The following is a 14,046-nucleotide window of genomic DNA, read 5'->3' as shown; positions in this document are numbered from 1 at the left end:
TCTTGGACAAGGTCGTCGTCGATCACGAGCAAGGAAGACGATGAAGAAGAATAAGCTAATTAGTAGGAAAGGACTAGAACGACCGGCGCTGGGCGCGGTTGCTGCGCCGTTCGACCGACCGCTTCTTCGTGTTGGTCACGAGGAGGGCGGCGACCATGCCGTTGCCGTACGACAGCTTGTGCGCGCCCGTCATGATACCAATCTGCGTCATCGAGACATTGCCGGCAATCGCAGCGTAGAGGTTGCGACCCATGCCATGCAGCACCGCGTCCCGCAGCTGCGGCGCGTCGTCGCCCAGGTGCTGGAGAATGCTCGCGCCAACCGTCACGTAGCAGCCAATGACTTCTTCCTCCTCTCGGCTCGCGTGCAGTCTACAGACATGACATCAGGAGATTGGACTAGCATGCAAAGTCGAGCGGACCCCGCAGCAATGTCGTCGGGAATCATTTTGGCGTCCATCGACATGAGGCGGAGCTGGTCGTCGCGCTTGATGGAGGCCGCCAGTGTCATGCTCATGTCCGAGTGCACGCCGACGGGCTCGATCTGCTGAACGTACACGTCGCCGCCAAGGCCTTTCTGCATGCGTCCAAAAGCCGGAAACACCTTTTGGCGCGAGCCCATGTACAGCTTGCGCTTGTTGCGGTCAAGGCCCTACGTCATTTGACACTCTGGATATCGTGCGCGACCAAGGTAGGACGACGTACGTCTTTGAGCACTTGCAGCGGCGGCTGGTGGTCGAGCTCGAGGAGGCGCTTCCCGTCGGCCTTGGTGACCGAGAAGACGCGTTCGTTGGGCTCGTAGCACGTAAAGTACGCCTCGGTCACTTGCATGCTGGGACTGCACATGGCCAAGACGATGCCGGGCTGGTCGTCGGTCATGACAAACACACCGTGCGCGCCGCTGCCGCAGAGACGACTGTGCTTGCTGGTCGCGCCAAGGATCGTCGCAGACGTGTCAAGCATGCCTTCGACTGTTCGGACCACGGGCTCCTCGTAGCCGTCTGTGGGCATGAGCCACAGCATGTCCTAGACACTCCACTGAATACAGTCCAATGACCGTGGCGTTACCGGACTCTCGGTCGGGCCAAGCTCGAGGTCCACAATGCTCTGCTTGATGCATTGGCGTGTCGCCTCCTTGGGCTCGATGCCCTGGAAGCCAACGCCGTTGGCGGTGAAGCTCCCATCCACATCGTAGAGGCCCCAGAGACTGAGCAAATGCGGGTACTTGTCGAGCTTGCCGTCCACGCCGCCTTCAAAGTACGTCACGTCGCCCTTCTCCATCGAGAGCGCTGCGCCACAAAACACAAGGTCCGGCGCCAGCCGATGCAGTGTCTCGGCAATCGCATATGGATCGTGCGCACACGAGTAGTTGACGAGGACGAAATGCGGCCGATTGAGCTGGAGCGGCCCCGTCACGAGCTGATGCCATGCGCCTTCGACGGCCGCCACCGTGTCGTCAACGACCGACGCGGCGGCGCCGACGCGGACCGAGTGAAAGATCGGTTTCTGCAGCGGGAGTGAGTTCAAATGCGGGTGGTACGACGTGTGCAAGTGCATCTCAAAGTCCGTCATCGGTGGGTCGAGGCCCAAGGTCGTGTTGGAGCGCGAGAACCGGTTCGTGTGGACCACCGATGGCATGAGATTGCTCCGGGCTTTGAGCGAACACGGCGTACAGAGCCGCGTGAGGAGCTCGCCGTTGTTCTTGACCGGCACCGACCACTTGCGCGAACAGTTGCCGCAGACGACTTCGCCACAGGCGCGGCAGTGGTGTCGCGCCCGCACGAGCGTAAAGGTCTGCGTGCACACACAGCACTCTCGCCGGGACCTAGTCAAAGCACTGCGTGAGTTACGACAGGGTAGGTGGGAGGATGCACCGGTCGTCGACCCATTGGTCGCGCGGCAAAATTGGGATCGGCTGGAAGAGCGTGTTGATGAGCATCTCGCGAATGTTGCGCAGCCGATCGGCGTACGCCGAGATGATGCGATCGACGCTGATGCCGAGGTTCTTCGGAAAGTCCATAATGTACATGGCCGTGACTTCGTGGATGACCGAGTCCGGCGCGCTGGGCTGCACGAGGAAGACGCCCTTGCGGATGAGACCCCGCTTGCACTTGATCGCGCTGACGCGGCGAAGGTCTGCCTACGAGGTCGCGTTGCGTCCTCTGGTAAGAAGGGACGAGTCCAGTACCTCGGGGTAGTCGCAGCTCTGGATGTAGCCAAAGCCACACTGCACGTTCTCAATCGTCTCGACGTCCGCAAACTCCTCAAAGACAAAGTCTGTTGGCGTGCCCATGCGCCCAGTGATGCGGTTGGTCAAGAGGTGCGACGCATGCCACTTGACGCAGTGGCGCGGGTACGTCGGTAGCTCCGAGATCTCGTCGTCCTCGACCTGGTGCAAGACGGCCGCGTCGACAAACTTGGGAAACATGCGCTTCTCCATGTGCAAGTATTCGATCGGCGACTTGGGCACGAGTGCGTCCATGATGGTCTCGAGGTACGACTTGATCTCGACGCTAATGCGGAAGCTCACGCGCGTCGTGAGCGAGTTGCCGTGCTTCTCGCGCTCGAGCCGATGGATCGAGACTTCCTTGTCCTTCTTGACGAAGCGCCAATCGAGCTGCTTGAGCTTCGTATTGCAGGTCGCCGTGAGGCTCAGGCTCGGCAGCGCCTGCCGGGCGCGGATCGCAATGTCAAACTTCTGCGCGCTCGTGCCATCGAAGGAGCTCGGCCGGACAGGCTCAACCGACTCAAAGTCCAGCTCGTCGACGTCGAAGCGGTCCATGGCAGCAGCGGACAAGCGGTCGGTCGGTCGCGGGCGCAGTCGTCAAATACTGGAACCCACCGCCAACCGGCGTCCCCATAAAGTACGCCGGACTTTAACCCGTCCTGCGTTTTAGACTATAACGCATTCCCCCGGACGCTGGAGAAAGCCAAGCCGGCACCCAACACAACCCAAGCACGTGCGCCGGCCGTCCCTCGACTAACGGCCACGGCGGCGTTCGCCCTGCACCACCTCCACAGGCTACGCCACGTCCATCGGAAGCAGGTTCCATCGTGCGCTAACCAGCTGGCGATCTTGGTGGCATCAGCTGCTGGATCTCCGACAGGCCGAGCACCCTCCCGAACCGCCTCGGCCCACCGCCGTGCCACAGCAAGGTCCAAGGAGTGGGCAGCGACGCGCTATACGTACTGTAGGCAACCATCGGCGCAGCTTGTACTGTGGAGACAGCGCTGCCGTGTCTCGTTTGGTGAAATTTTAGCGCGCGTCAGCGTTGACCAAAGCTACTTGTGTGTAGCTACTCGCGACGTTCCAAGCAGCACTGCGGATGTGCGGATCTCGCTCGTTATCTTGGACGACGAGTGGTGGCGACGATTGCTGACCCATCAACCTCCGCGGTGTAATGATCCGCAGCACCAACGCCAACTGCAACGAGTAGCTCGGCAACGACAACGAGGTCGACGACGACGACCACGAGGACGTCAAGAATGGTTGCAATACGATGGCGGCGATGACATGACCAAGGTGATGGCATCGCGTTCCGAGAGACCGCGTGGTGGCGTTTAACGCATAAAACGTTGTTTGCCCGATCAAGGCGGTTCTAGATTTTGGCGTGAGTAACAGGCGTCGCCATCACCGCAAACGCCAAGAGCATGGGCGCGCTGTGCCAGAAAGAGGCGGCGCGGGACGTCGCCGCGCCCTCCGCCGCCCGGACGCTGCATGTGATCCTCGTCTACTCCAACCCGCAAGGCTTTGCGAGCCGGCGAAAGCTCCTGCTGCAGACGCACCGCCATCTCCTCGCGCTGCAAGCGGCGCTCCATGGCCGCGACAAGCTCGAGATTGCCGTTGCCCAGATCGCGTACGATAGCCTCGACTTTGTGAGCTTGGACGTGCAAGGGCAATATGATCTTACGTTGCGGACGCCGTCGGTGAATGCGATCTGGAGCAAGGAGAACCTCATCAACCTCACGGTGCGCAACATCCTCCAGCGCACGGCCCACTGCGCAGAGTACTTTGCGTACGTCGACGCCGACATTACGTTCGAGAGCCCACATGTGGTGACCGACACGCTTGACCGCCTGCACCCGCACGCGATGCTGCAGCTCTTTGAGACGGCGACGCTCGAGAACCCGACGCCGGTGGTCGTGAAAGGCTTTGGGTACCAGTACCACATGAACAACAAGCTCGCGTCTGCGCTCAAGAACGTCTCGAACGACCATGAGGAGTATTGGCACCCGGGCTTTGCGTGGGCGCTGCATCGGGACGTGTTCCTTGCCACCGGCGGTCTCATCGAACGCTCGTACGGCTCGGCGGACCGCCACATGGCCATGGCGATCCTCGGGCGCGCCCAAGACTCAATCCCGACCAACTACACTATCGCACCTGCGTATTCGCAGATGATTTTGGACTGGCAGGCCGTCGCGATGGAGTACGGCGTCCAGCTTGGCTACGTCCCCGGGTCCATCTTTCATAGCTGGCACGGGTCGCTCGTGAACCGCCAGTACATGGGCCGGTGGCAGACGCTCGCCAAGCACCAGTTCGACCCGTTCGAGCACCTTCACGTGAGTCCCGAGACGGGGCTTCTCGAGTGGTCGGCCGCAGCCTCGCCCGAGCTCCGCGATGAAGTAGCCACCTACTTTTCCAACCGCGACGAAGACGAGCCAATGCCGAGTGCAGACCGTGCGAGCACACGCCCAAGCTCAACGCCCAAGGACAAGACCAAGAAAAAGAAGAAGAAGAAGGAAGAGTCGTCGTCCGAGTCGATGACCAACGACTCGAGCGACATAACAGTGTCCGTGCCCCATGAAGATCGCGGGTCGTCCAGCAGTAGCAGTGCCGACGATACTGGGCACCACCACCACCACCACCACCACGAGGAGGATGGTCAGCACCACGATGGTCACCACCATGGCCATCACCATCATGACGCGCATCACTCAACCGGCGACCACGGACAGTGCAATGACGACGCCTCGTCGTTCCCGAGTGTCTACGCGGGCGGGTGCTAAATAGCTCGGAGGACATTTATGCAATGTGAATACTACCAAACTGTGCACACTCATGACTAAAGTTGTACGCTATTCTTAGTCATCGCAATGCAGAACAACCAAGAGGCACTGGACGCGCTCGGTACTGGCGTCCTAGGGTCGCATCGGTGGCTGTACGATGTGCTAGTGGCCAAGGAGCAAGCAGGCGCCAAGAGAGACGACAAGGCGGATCTCAACTTGACGTACCCGACCGGCGAACAGGCCGTTGTTTTCGACAGCGATGGCTGCGGCTTTTGCTAGTACGCCGGGGTGTACGTACGCGTAGAGCTCACTGCACGCTGTAGCTACGAGACGGGCCGCGTCGCTGTGTGCGTCAGCAAGGTGAACGCTCTCCAGCGCCGCCACACCTTTTACGAGAGTCCGCATCTCGACCTTCGTTGGCTTTCTCAAGTTTGTGGACTGTAGACAACCGACTGAAGCGCATCTTGTGCTCGATCGACGAGCACGTTGTAGGTCCTAACAGCGTGCTAGTCGCGCCTGAGTCAACCTAGGTCGGCGCCGCGGGCAAGCCCCACGGCACCAAGCTCGTCATGACCAAAGACGGCGCGATTCTCTCGGACGGCCACAATGATATTGTTCACGTACGTCAGCTCTGTCGCCCAACGATATGACAAGTTGTGCATGTAGCAATGGCGCTGGAACCCGCACGCGCAGAACGCGGGGACGCCGCCGACGGACCCGATTGTTATTGCGCTCAACGAAACCATGACCTTCAAATACGTCGACCGCAAGAATGTGTCGGTGAAGTTCGTCAACTGCGGCATCGCCCTCGAGTTTCACTGCGGCGAAAAGCTCAAGCGCGAAGACACGTACCTCGGGCACAGCCGCCGGTAGACCTCGTCGCACAAAAGCCTTGTTCACGCCGTCGCTAGAATCACTTCCGGGCCGCTGCGGGGCAAGCTCTTGGTCGACACGAGTTGTCCGAACCTTGTGCAGCGCCAAAAGCAAATTGAGCTGGCGGCATTGGAGAAGCGCAGCAAGCAGCATCCACGAAGCGTCGACCTGCAGCACCCGTCCATCAAAGAGGTCGTCACGGGCCTCGAACGCAAATTTGACAATTACGAGGTGCAGTTTGTGGCTTCTTTAACGTACTTGAACAATGAGCGATCTAGGGGTGCAAGGTGACGCCATACTGCAGCGGTAATTGGCTCCACGATGCGCGCGAACGAACATTGGCCGAGCTCCCCGTGCTGCCCCCAACGGGGTTCGAAGTCGGGACAGAGCCGACACTCTTTGGCCAGCCGATGCAGCCGCACGAAACAAAGCATTTGCTCCACAAGCTTAAAAACAAGGACGGGCAGTGGCTTGCGTCGCTCGAAATTCGCCAAAAACTCGAACACGCCAACCCCGTGCTGCCACGAACAGCAGTTCTTTGTAATGCCAGTGGTCGCTACAGCGTCGACATTCAGGTACCTACGATTGCAAGTCTCGTAGGGAATCTTATACGGGATCTAGGTGCCCGGAGGTAGCGCTGTGCCCATGGGCCTGCGCCTTGAAGTGGTCTCAGCGTCGCATCTCGACGAATTTCTGGTCTCAGATTGCGGCACTGACCAAATCGTGCTCGTGGCATGCTTGCGCGAAGACGACCGGCTCAGCCGCCACGCTGAGAAGGTGCTCGAACTCGTGCACCAAGTGCTGGGTGAAAAACCCGACGAGCTGCAACAACACGCCTTTTCCCAGTCGCTTGTGTACCAAAATCATATCTGCGGTTGATATTGCTGAGGACCAATCTTAGGGCCAACATTACCAACCACAAGTATCGTCTGGTCAAAGTCGACTTGGCTGAGTCGCGCGCGCTCGCCAAGCGGTATCGAGTGCACGCCGCTCCAACCTTTCTCTTGTAACCCATTTGTGAGCCTTTCATGTGCTGACGCAGTCCTAGCTTTTTCGAAGGCAAGCTGGTCAGCGTCTCGAGTCTGGGGGGACAAGCCCTGCGCATCACGCCGACGACCAAGAACGCAAGCCTCACGCACCTCATGGACCAGCCGCCGCGGACGCTTCTGGTCCAGGCCAACGTCAAGCTGCACGTAGGACCCTTACGGATACATCTGGACAAGTCGTTTGATGGACGCGTTGACTAGGTGGCCAATGAAAAGATTCTGCGCAAGGAGCAATTCGACTGGGACCTGGCCATGAACGGAGAGGTAGGCGTCGTGTCGACGCACACCGTGTCATACGTCTGGCTATAGCAAGCCCTCGTGCGCTTTGCCAAGATGAGCAAAGCTCCAGCAGTCAACAACGTCGTGCCCAGCTACGACCTCGTTGTGCTCAGCGACGATGTACGCTCTTGTCCCATACGATTTCAGTGAGGTGACCGTGATCGTGCATAGCTTAGCGAGGCCGACGGGCGTCTCCTTGACCGGTTTCTTCGGTCGGGCGACGGCAAGAAGGGCAAATCGAGCGACGTCGTTGTCTGTCTCCTCTTGACCGCTCCGACCGTTGAAATTGCCTTCTCTACTTTGATCTGTGACCCGTGTCGCGTCGCGCACGGCCGTCGCACGAGCACAGCCGCCGAGATTTCGGGTTCGTGACAACCGAACGGCTTGCCATACGCTCGCGAATAGGGGTGTGCCCCCACTGCGGCATCGTCCAGAAGAAGCTGGCGGCAGAGTTTGTGCCAAGCGCGCTCGCCGCCATGGCGCACATCGTCGTCTACAAGCACCTCCGAGTGCGTTCGTCGATCTAAATTCGTGGTCGTTCTGAGCACGACGTAGGCACCAACGCTCCACCGTCTCGCAGAGTACTGGCGAGAGCGTGTCGTGCGGCGCAAGTCGGACCAGGTTCACGACGCGTCTCCATTTACTGCTCCAATATGACGTTGTATCGTAGCTGCACCGCGGGCCTGAGGTCGAGGCGCACTTGGGCTTCACAAAAGAGGCGTTCTTTCGAGAGATGGACCTCGCACTTCACAACGGACGCCAAGGCCATTTTCTCTCCAAGTCCCACATCCCCGAGATGGCACTGAGCGCCAACGAGACTTTAGTCGGTGCTACAAACCTCACCAAGCCGCCGCATTCCGCTTAATCGAACGCCCTTTGAATCCATCGCAAACCAGACATACCCTTCGCCCTACTGCCGGTAACAATACCGGGGCATTCTCGACGGCGTGCCCAGATGGCGTAGCATGGTGTACCTTGCAAGCAGCAGGTAGTCGTGCAGATGTTGGTGTACACAGCGATTGCTCTTTTCAAGGCGGCACCAAAGAAGCACCGAAACACCGTCTTTTCTTCGGAATTCGAGGTTGAAGTTGCCGAATGTATGCGATTTGAGAGGTATTACCTCTCACAATGAATTAACCATCGACATTGCACCAAGGGGCACAGGATAATCCGGATACGCGCGAGGATATGGTATCTATATCCGGATACATTGGCCGCTCCGTCAACGCGCACTTTTCCTCTCTTCGATGAACGTGAGCGACGAGCTTGTCGCGCGCTGCATGGCGCTGTCCAGCAGCCTCCTCATGGCCTTCCCGACCAAGTCGCCGATGACGCCGTACCTCCCGAACGTCCTCCACGTGCTGCTGCAGGCCCACGCCCTCCCGCCCGACCTCGTGCCCTCGCTGAGCTTTGTCGCGTCGGTCATACAGCAGCTGTCGCAAGGCCAGTACGTCGACCCGAGCGCGATCCACAGCAGCCTCTACCAGCTGCAGGTGCCGCCGCTCAGCGCGTTCGTCTTGCCGCCGTATGGGCTGTACCGCAGTCCGTACCCGTTTGGCTACTTTTACCCGGCGCCACCACCGCAGCTCTCGCACCCGGCGCCGAGCATGGAAGGCAACAACAACTATAACAGCGCGCACGAACTGCCGCCACCGCTGCCTGCGTCGTCATCCGAGCCCGACCACCTCGCCTTTTCGTCGCTTGGGTTGCATCCGCTCGACGCAATCGAAACCGACGCACCAGCAACAACGTTCGAGCCGCAAGGGTCTCCTGTCTTGTCCGAGAACGACCAAGAGCTCAGCTTGAGTGCCAAGCCCGCGCCGAGCTTTGGCATGATTTGCTCGCCGCGCCACCGCGTAGATCCTACGCCACGCCACGAGGACGAGGTACCGGACGATGTCGAGTTTAGCTTTGCCAAGGACATGCTCCTTCAAGACTTTGGTGACGCACCCCGCGTGTACGTGCCACAAGAAAACAATCGTGCAAACGACGATGACGACGACGACGACGGCACGACCTTTCACGCGCTGCAGTTTGACCCGTTCCTCACACGCCTCACGACCGACGAACCCGCGCCAAAGGAGCCGCAAAGCCCAAGCACGTCGTCGGAGCGCAGCGTCAACGACTCGGACCACGACGACAACGAAAGCGACGCGCACGAGGTCGAGAAGGATGACGCGTCGGCGTCGCCAACCGCCACGGAGGACTCGGCCGACGACGTGGTCGTGAAACGAGGGTATCTGTACGACGCACCGACCCCGCAAGAGATCCAGAAGCAGTCGATCCAAATCCACGCCAGCTCCGAGATGCAGACCAACATGACGGCGGACGACGTTCGCGCCGCGACCATAAGCTGGGTCGACCGCATGCAAGCGGAAGGCCACGCGTTTGACGAGAAGGCCGTGACCAAGTTCTTGGAGCTCGCGGCCGCCGACCCGTTTCGCGCCGTCGGTATCACGGTGAGCTTTGAGCTGCGCAAAGAGAGCATCCTCAACAAGTCGGCGTGGCTCAGCCGCGCGTGCTTCAACTGCCAGCGCAAGTACCACCCGCCAACGGGCCGCAGTCGCCGCCACCGCGGTCCCAAGGCCACAAAAGCGTCGCGCTAACTGGACCGAGAGACCTGACGATGTTGGATAACACAACTCCAAGACAAACGCAAAACGATTATACAATACGATTAGGTACGGGCTTTGGCGAGTGCATGCAGTGCTTCAAACTCCGTCACAAAGACGTCGGCAATGTACTGCGGGTCGTCGCAGACACTCTCGTCAGCACCAACGTTGCAGTCGACGTTGTGTGCGTACGAGAGCACGGAAATGTTGATGGGGAGGAACCCGCCCGGTGCGAAGAAGTGTATGTCGTGGAGCCGCTTGCCGCCAATCGAGCATAGCTCTTGGAGGCCCGGGACGTTGGAGAAGACGAGCGTCGCCTTGCTGCTCATGACATGCAGCAGCGGCCGCGCGAGCCAGAGCGGGAGGTTGGCGATGACGCTGAGACCGAGGAGCGTCAAATGCGGCTCGATCGACGCCTTCATGGATGCGGCCCGCGCTTTGACCAAGTGCAAGCGCGTCAGCCGGTCGGCTTCGTGCACGGGGAACTGAAAGTAGACAATGCCAAAGTAGTTTTGGAGCGTTCGGTTGGCGCTCAGCGACGGACCGCGGAGGTTGACGGGGAGACTCGCACGCACGCGCGCCGTAGCCTTGAGCCCGCCCGTCTTTTCAAGGTAGGCGCGGAGCGCGGCGGTGACGCACGCGACGACGACATCGTTGATCGAGCACTCGAATGTGTTTTTGACAAACTTGAGATCCGCGAGCGAGATCTTGCTGCTCCACGCAGCACGCATCTTGCCGCTCACGCGTGGCGGGCGGTACGGCGAGACGTCCCGTGGGCGAAGCTGGCCAATGGCCGCGGCAATGTTGTTGCCGCCGTTCTTGAGCAATGAGAGACTCGAGGCGGTTTGTCCGACCTTGACGGGTGCCGCGGTCGGCGTCGGGACTTCGTCGACAGCGTTAAACATCATTGCGACGAGCGAGATGCCGTCGCCGACAACGTGATGGAAACGCATGACGAGGACGCTCTCGCTTGGGCTGTAGTCTTCGAGGAGGATCATTTCCCAGAGCGGCCGCGAGCGGTCCAAGTCGCGCGTGTAGTGCTTGCTCACGTACGCCTTGAGCTCGGCTTCGCTGTGCACATTGGCGTTCTCGTCGGCGTACACGTGCTTCTCGAGCTTAAAGTTGGCGTCACGGCTCCAGCATGGCCGGCCATGGTGGTAGACGATGCGGTGCGTGAGGCGGTTCTGCTTGTCCACCATGCGGGCTTGCACCAGCGCGCGCACTTCGCTCAGCGAGATGCGGTCCATGGTCTGGAACGCGTTGATAATGAACGGGATCTGGTCGTCGAGGAGGAACCAGCAGAGGTCGTGGCCGCGCACGGGCTCGTCGCCAGGCGGGAGCCGGGACCGGGACGGCGACAGCACATAGTACGAGACGAGAAGCGCCAGCACGAGGTAGGCCCACTGCAGCGGGCTCGGAAGCCACTCGGCGAGGAGCGAGATCGTCTCGAGCATCGCACAGAAAGGGCAAAATGCAAACTGACCGCAGTTGGAAAATCATGCGAAAAAAAGCGAAACGGCCTTGGACTTGGTGTTTGTATGCGCGCGTTTCTGGTATCCGGATACTGGGCGCCCACGATTGCGTCGACAACGTTCACGTCACTGTCGATGCAACATGGTGCTCGTCCAGCGTAATACACGGTTGGGAGTAGGCGGAGCTCGCGTGCGCCTGTGTATGTATATGGATGACCCGGCGGCGTCTGGCGAGAGTTTTTGAATTTGAAAATGGCGCGCCAGAATGAAAGCATGAGCGTGCATGGGATCGCTGTCAGTGGTCGCACCAAGAGCCTCGAACGGGCACCACTGGGCAGTGGCACGGAAACGTCGTGCGGCGCTGAACGGGCGCGATGACAACCTGCGCGAAGACGCGGAATCAGGCTTGTAGACGCGGACGATTACGTTCCACCGTGTCAGCGTCGTCTGAGAGTTGTGGTGATCACATTACCCGACAAATTGTGAGCCTCGGCGCAGAGACAGACGTCCACTTGTCAGTGCCAACAGCAGCTGGCGCCGAGACACTTGTATGTGGACATATACCCTCAAAATATATATACTGCCATATTCGATATATGCAATTCCGGATTGTGTTTGCTTTCTTTGTTCGATACATTCGATTGTATGTGATTGCGCAATATATGTTTTAAACTCTGTTTTATACAGTTCCTGCGCGCCAGAGATATCTGTGATCCGGCGAATATCTCAATTGTGTCTCGATTCTGCGTGGACGTTGCATGCACCGGCGGACGAGGACTGCCCCGGGAGGTACATGCACCGCACATGAATGCCCTTGAAATGTCCTCACAGAGTGAAGGATATGACACGAGAGCGGCCCATCGAACGGAATCGAATACCACCGCCCTGTCGTTCTCCGATCCATATTGAGACACTATTGATATATTGCAGACGATTGAGACAGTGGAAGATCCCATTTGACACCACGCCACAAAAATCTTCCTGCGCTTGTCACTTCAAGGTGAGCAACTGACCACCCGATCCACCAGAACCCAAGATGCTTCCGGACGTTGCTACGAAGCTCGCCGCTGCTGCGCTCTGCACTGCGCTCGTCTACTACGTCGGCGCCAAGAAGGCGGCGCCCAAGCCCAAGCCTACGGCAGTGCCCCGCCAAGCGACCTCGGCGACGGGCAGCGGCTTTGGACCCAAGGATTCCGTCACGGTCCGAGTGCCGGCGACGACCGCCAACTTGGGCCCGGGCTTTGACTCGATCGGCATGGCGCTCGACATCTGGAACGAGCTCACAGTCGAGCGGGCGGCTACCTTTTCGTTTACGAACGAAGGCGAGGGCGCGGGCGTGCTCCCGACCGACGAGACCAACCTCATCGTCGTCGGCCTCAAGGCTGCGTTCGAGGCCGCGGGCCAACCGATGCCAACGCTGCGCATCCACTGCCGCAACCGTATTCCCTTTGCGCGTGGCCTCGGAAGCAGCTCGGCAGGGATCGTTGCTGGTATCATTGCCGGTCTTGTCATCGCCGGCCACGAGCTCTCGGTGCACGGCAAGGAAGAGCTCTTGCAGATCGTACGGCGTCGTTACGAGATGCATGCTCTCCTACATATACACGTAGGCGGCGGGCATTGAAGGCCATCCCGACAACGTTGCGCCTTGCATCTATGGCGGCCTTCAGCTCGTACGAGACCCGCGTATCCACGTCCTCTTATCCAGATCGACTGCATCATTAGGGTATCTTTACCGACGACCGGTGGTACTCGTCGCGCGTCCAGATCCCGGATGGGATGCAATGCGTGCTCTTCATTCCCGAGACGACGGGTAAGACGAGCGCAGCCCGCGCGATCCTCCCCGAGAAGGTCCGTTTTGCAGTCTTTCGCCGATGGCTCATATAGCGCATGACAGATTGACCGCAGCGACGCCGTGTACAACATTGGTCGTGCGGCGATCCTCGTGAACGCCTTCCAGTCTGGAAACCTTCCGGAGCTGCGCCACGCGGTCCAGGATCGCTTGCACCAGCCCCAGCGTGGCGCCGCGCAGTACCGCCACCTCTTTCCGCTGATTGACGCGGCGCTCGAAGCCGGCGCGCACGGCTGCTTCCTCAGCGGCGCGGGCCCGAGCGTCCTCGCGATCACGTCCGGTCTCTCGGGCGACATCTTTACGCAGGTCGCGCGCGAGCGTGCCGAGACCAAGGTCGCCGACGCCATGCGCGACGCAGCCGCCCAGGTCGGCGTCAAGGGCTGCGTCTTCATCACCAACCCCGAACACCGCGGTGCGCACATCGTCAAGGTCCACCCCAAGATCTCGGACCACATGGTCGCGCGCTACGAAGGCGACATCACCGACTTGTAAGAAGATAATGTCCCGTGTACTCTACCTAATAAAGCATCGTTCGCTCATGCACACTACTCGTCTCTGAACGTGCTCGGGTCGGTGCTCGGAACCCATCGCGATGCTTCGTCGACGCTCCTATGGCCGTGGCCACGGCGAAGCTTGCATCGACCATGGTCTGCCGGCCACGGCCCACCGCAGGTACGTCCCATGCCCGCCGCCTGCATTGGCGTCCGCGACCAGCCATCGGCGCCCAGGTCGTGTCCAGCTGGCAGCCCTGCGATCCACGGCGCCGCCTGTCGGAAAACTCCATTGGTCGAAATGCGTGGCCATTTTCAATTCAATTCATTTGAAATTTGTATGTAATACAATTGGAGTGGCACAACCGGCGCATAAATCTTGGGATGCGGCCAATCAGAGGCGGCGACTTTCCTTTCA

General features: G+C 59.8%; 6 protein-coding genes across 6 annotated transcripts; 4 read left to right on the top strand and 2 right to left on the bottom strand.

The window, feature by feature from the left end:
- Positions 1-28: 28 nt before the first annotated feature.
- On the bottom strand, positions 29-2,848 carry SDRG_07750 (hypothetical protein). The gene is made up of 6 exons (XM_008613602.1): positions 2,188-2,848; positions 1,874-2,139; positions 1,068-1,824; positions 705-1,025; positions 422-651; positions 29-371 (listed from the first exon to the last, which is right to left on the bottom strand). Exons 1-6 carry the CDS (start codon positions 2,779-2,781, stop codon positions 74-76), a joined length of 2,466 nt encoding a protein of 821 aa, XP_008611824.1. The 5' UTR covers positions 2,782-2,848; the 3' UTR covers positions 29-73.
- Positions 2,849-2,911: 63 nt separating this feature from the next.
- On the top strand, positions 2,912-5,059 carry SDRG_07749 (hypothetical protein). Its single transcript, XM_008613601.1, has one exon. It carries the CDS (start codon positions 3,651-3,653, stop codon positions 5,004-5,006), a length of 1,356 nt encoding a protein of 451 aa, XP_008611823.1. The 5' UTR covers positions 2,912-3,650; the 3' UTR covers positions 5,007-5,059.
- Positions 5,060-5,063: 4 nt separating this feature from the next.
- On the top strand, positions 5,064-8,136 carry SDRG_07748 (hypothetical protein). Its single transcript, XM_008613600.1, has 17 exons — positions 5,064-5,127; positions 5,173-5,284; positions 5,330-5,403; positions 5,451-5,494; positions 5,537-5,626; positions 5,673-5,875; positions 5,918-6,110; positions 6,158-6,454; positions 6,501-6,733; positions 6,781-6,885; positions 6,928-7,072; positions 7,127-7,189; positions 7,235-7,324; positions 7,376-7,568; positions 7,610-7,713; positions 7,760-7,825; positions 7,875-8,136. The coding sequence occupies exons 1-17, from the start codon at positions 5,094-5,096 to the stop codon at positions 8,067-8,069; spliced, it is 2,241 nt and encodes a 746-aa protein (XP_008611822.1). The 5' UTR covers positions 5,064-5,093; the 3' UTR covers positions 8,070-8,136.
- A 315-nt stretch (positions 8,137-8,451) lies between these two features.
- On the top strand, positions 8,452-9,810 carry SDRG_07747 (hypothetical protein; the record flags this gene model as incomplete). The annotated part of the gene is made up of 1 exon (XM_008613599.1): positions 8,452-9,810. One exon carries the CDS (start codon positions 8,452-8,454, stop codon positions 9,808-9,810), a length of 1,359 nt encoding a protein of 452 aa, XP_008611821.1.
- Positions 9,811-9,854: 44 nt separating this feature from the next.
- On the bottom strand, positions 9,855-11,328 carry SDRG_07746 (hypothetical protein). The gene has a single exon (XM_008613598.1). It carries the CDS (start codon positions 11,268-11,270, stop codon positions 9,882-9,884), a length of 1,389 nt encoding a protein of 462 aa, XP_008611820.1. The 5' UTR covers positions 11,271-11,328; the 3' UTR covers positions 9,855-9,881.
- A 929-nt stretch (positions 11,329-12,257) lies between these two features.
- SDRG_07745 (homoserine kinase) lies at positions 12,258-13,682 on the top strand. Its single transcript, XM_008613597.1, has 4 exons — positions 12,258-12,849; positions 12,896-12,958; positions 13,011-13,136; positions 13,183-13,682. The coding sequence occupies exons 1-4, from the start codon at positions 12,325-12,327 to the stop codon at positions 13,627-13,629; spliced, it is 1,161 nt and encodes a 386-aa protein (XP_008611819.1). The 5' UTR covers positions 12,258-12,324; the 3' UTR covers positions 13,630-13,682.
- Positions 13,683-14,046: the final 364 nt, after the last annotated feature.

Source organism: Saprolegnia diclina, assembly GCF_000281045.1.
Source record: "Saprolegnia diclina VS20 unplaced genomic scaffold supercont1.22, whole genome shotgun sequence".
In the NCBI taxonomy this organism is placed as follows: Eukaryota; Oomycota; class Saprolegniomycetes; order Saprolegniales; family Saprolegniaceae; genus Saprolegnia; species Saprolegnia diclina.
This window is presented reverse-complemented; position numbering and strand designations above follow the sequence as displayed.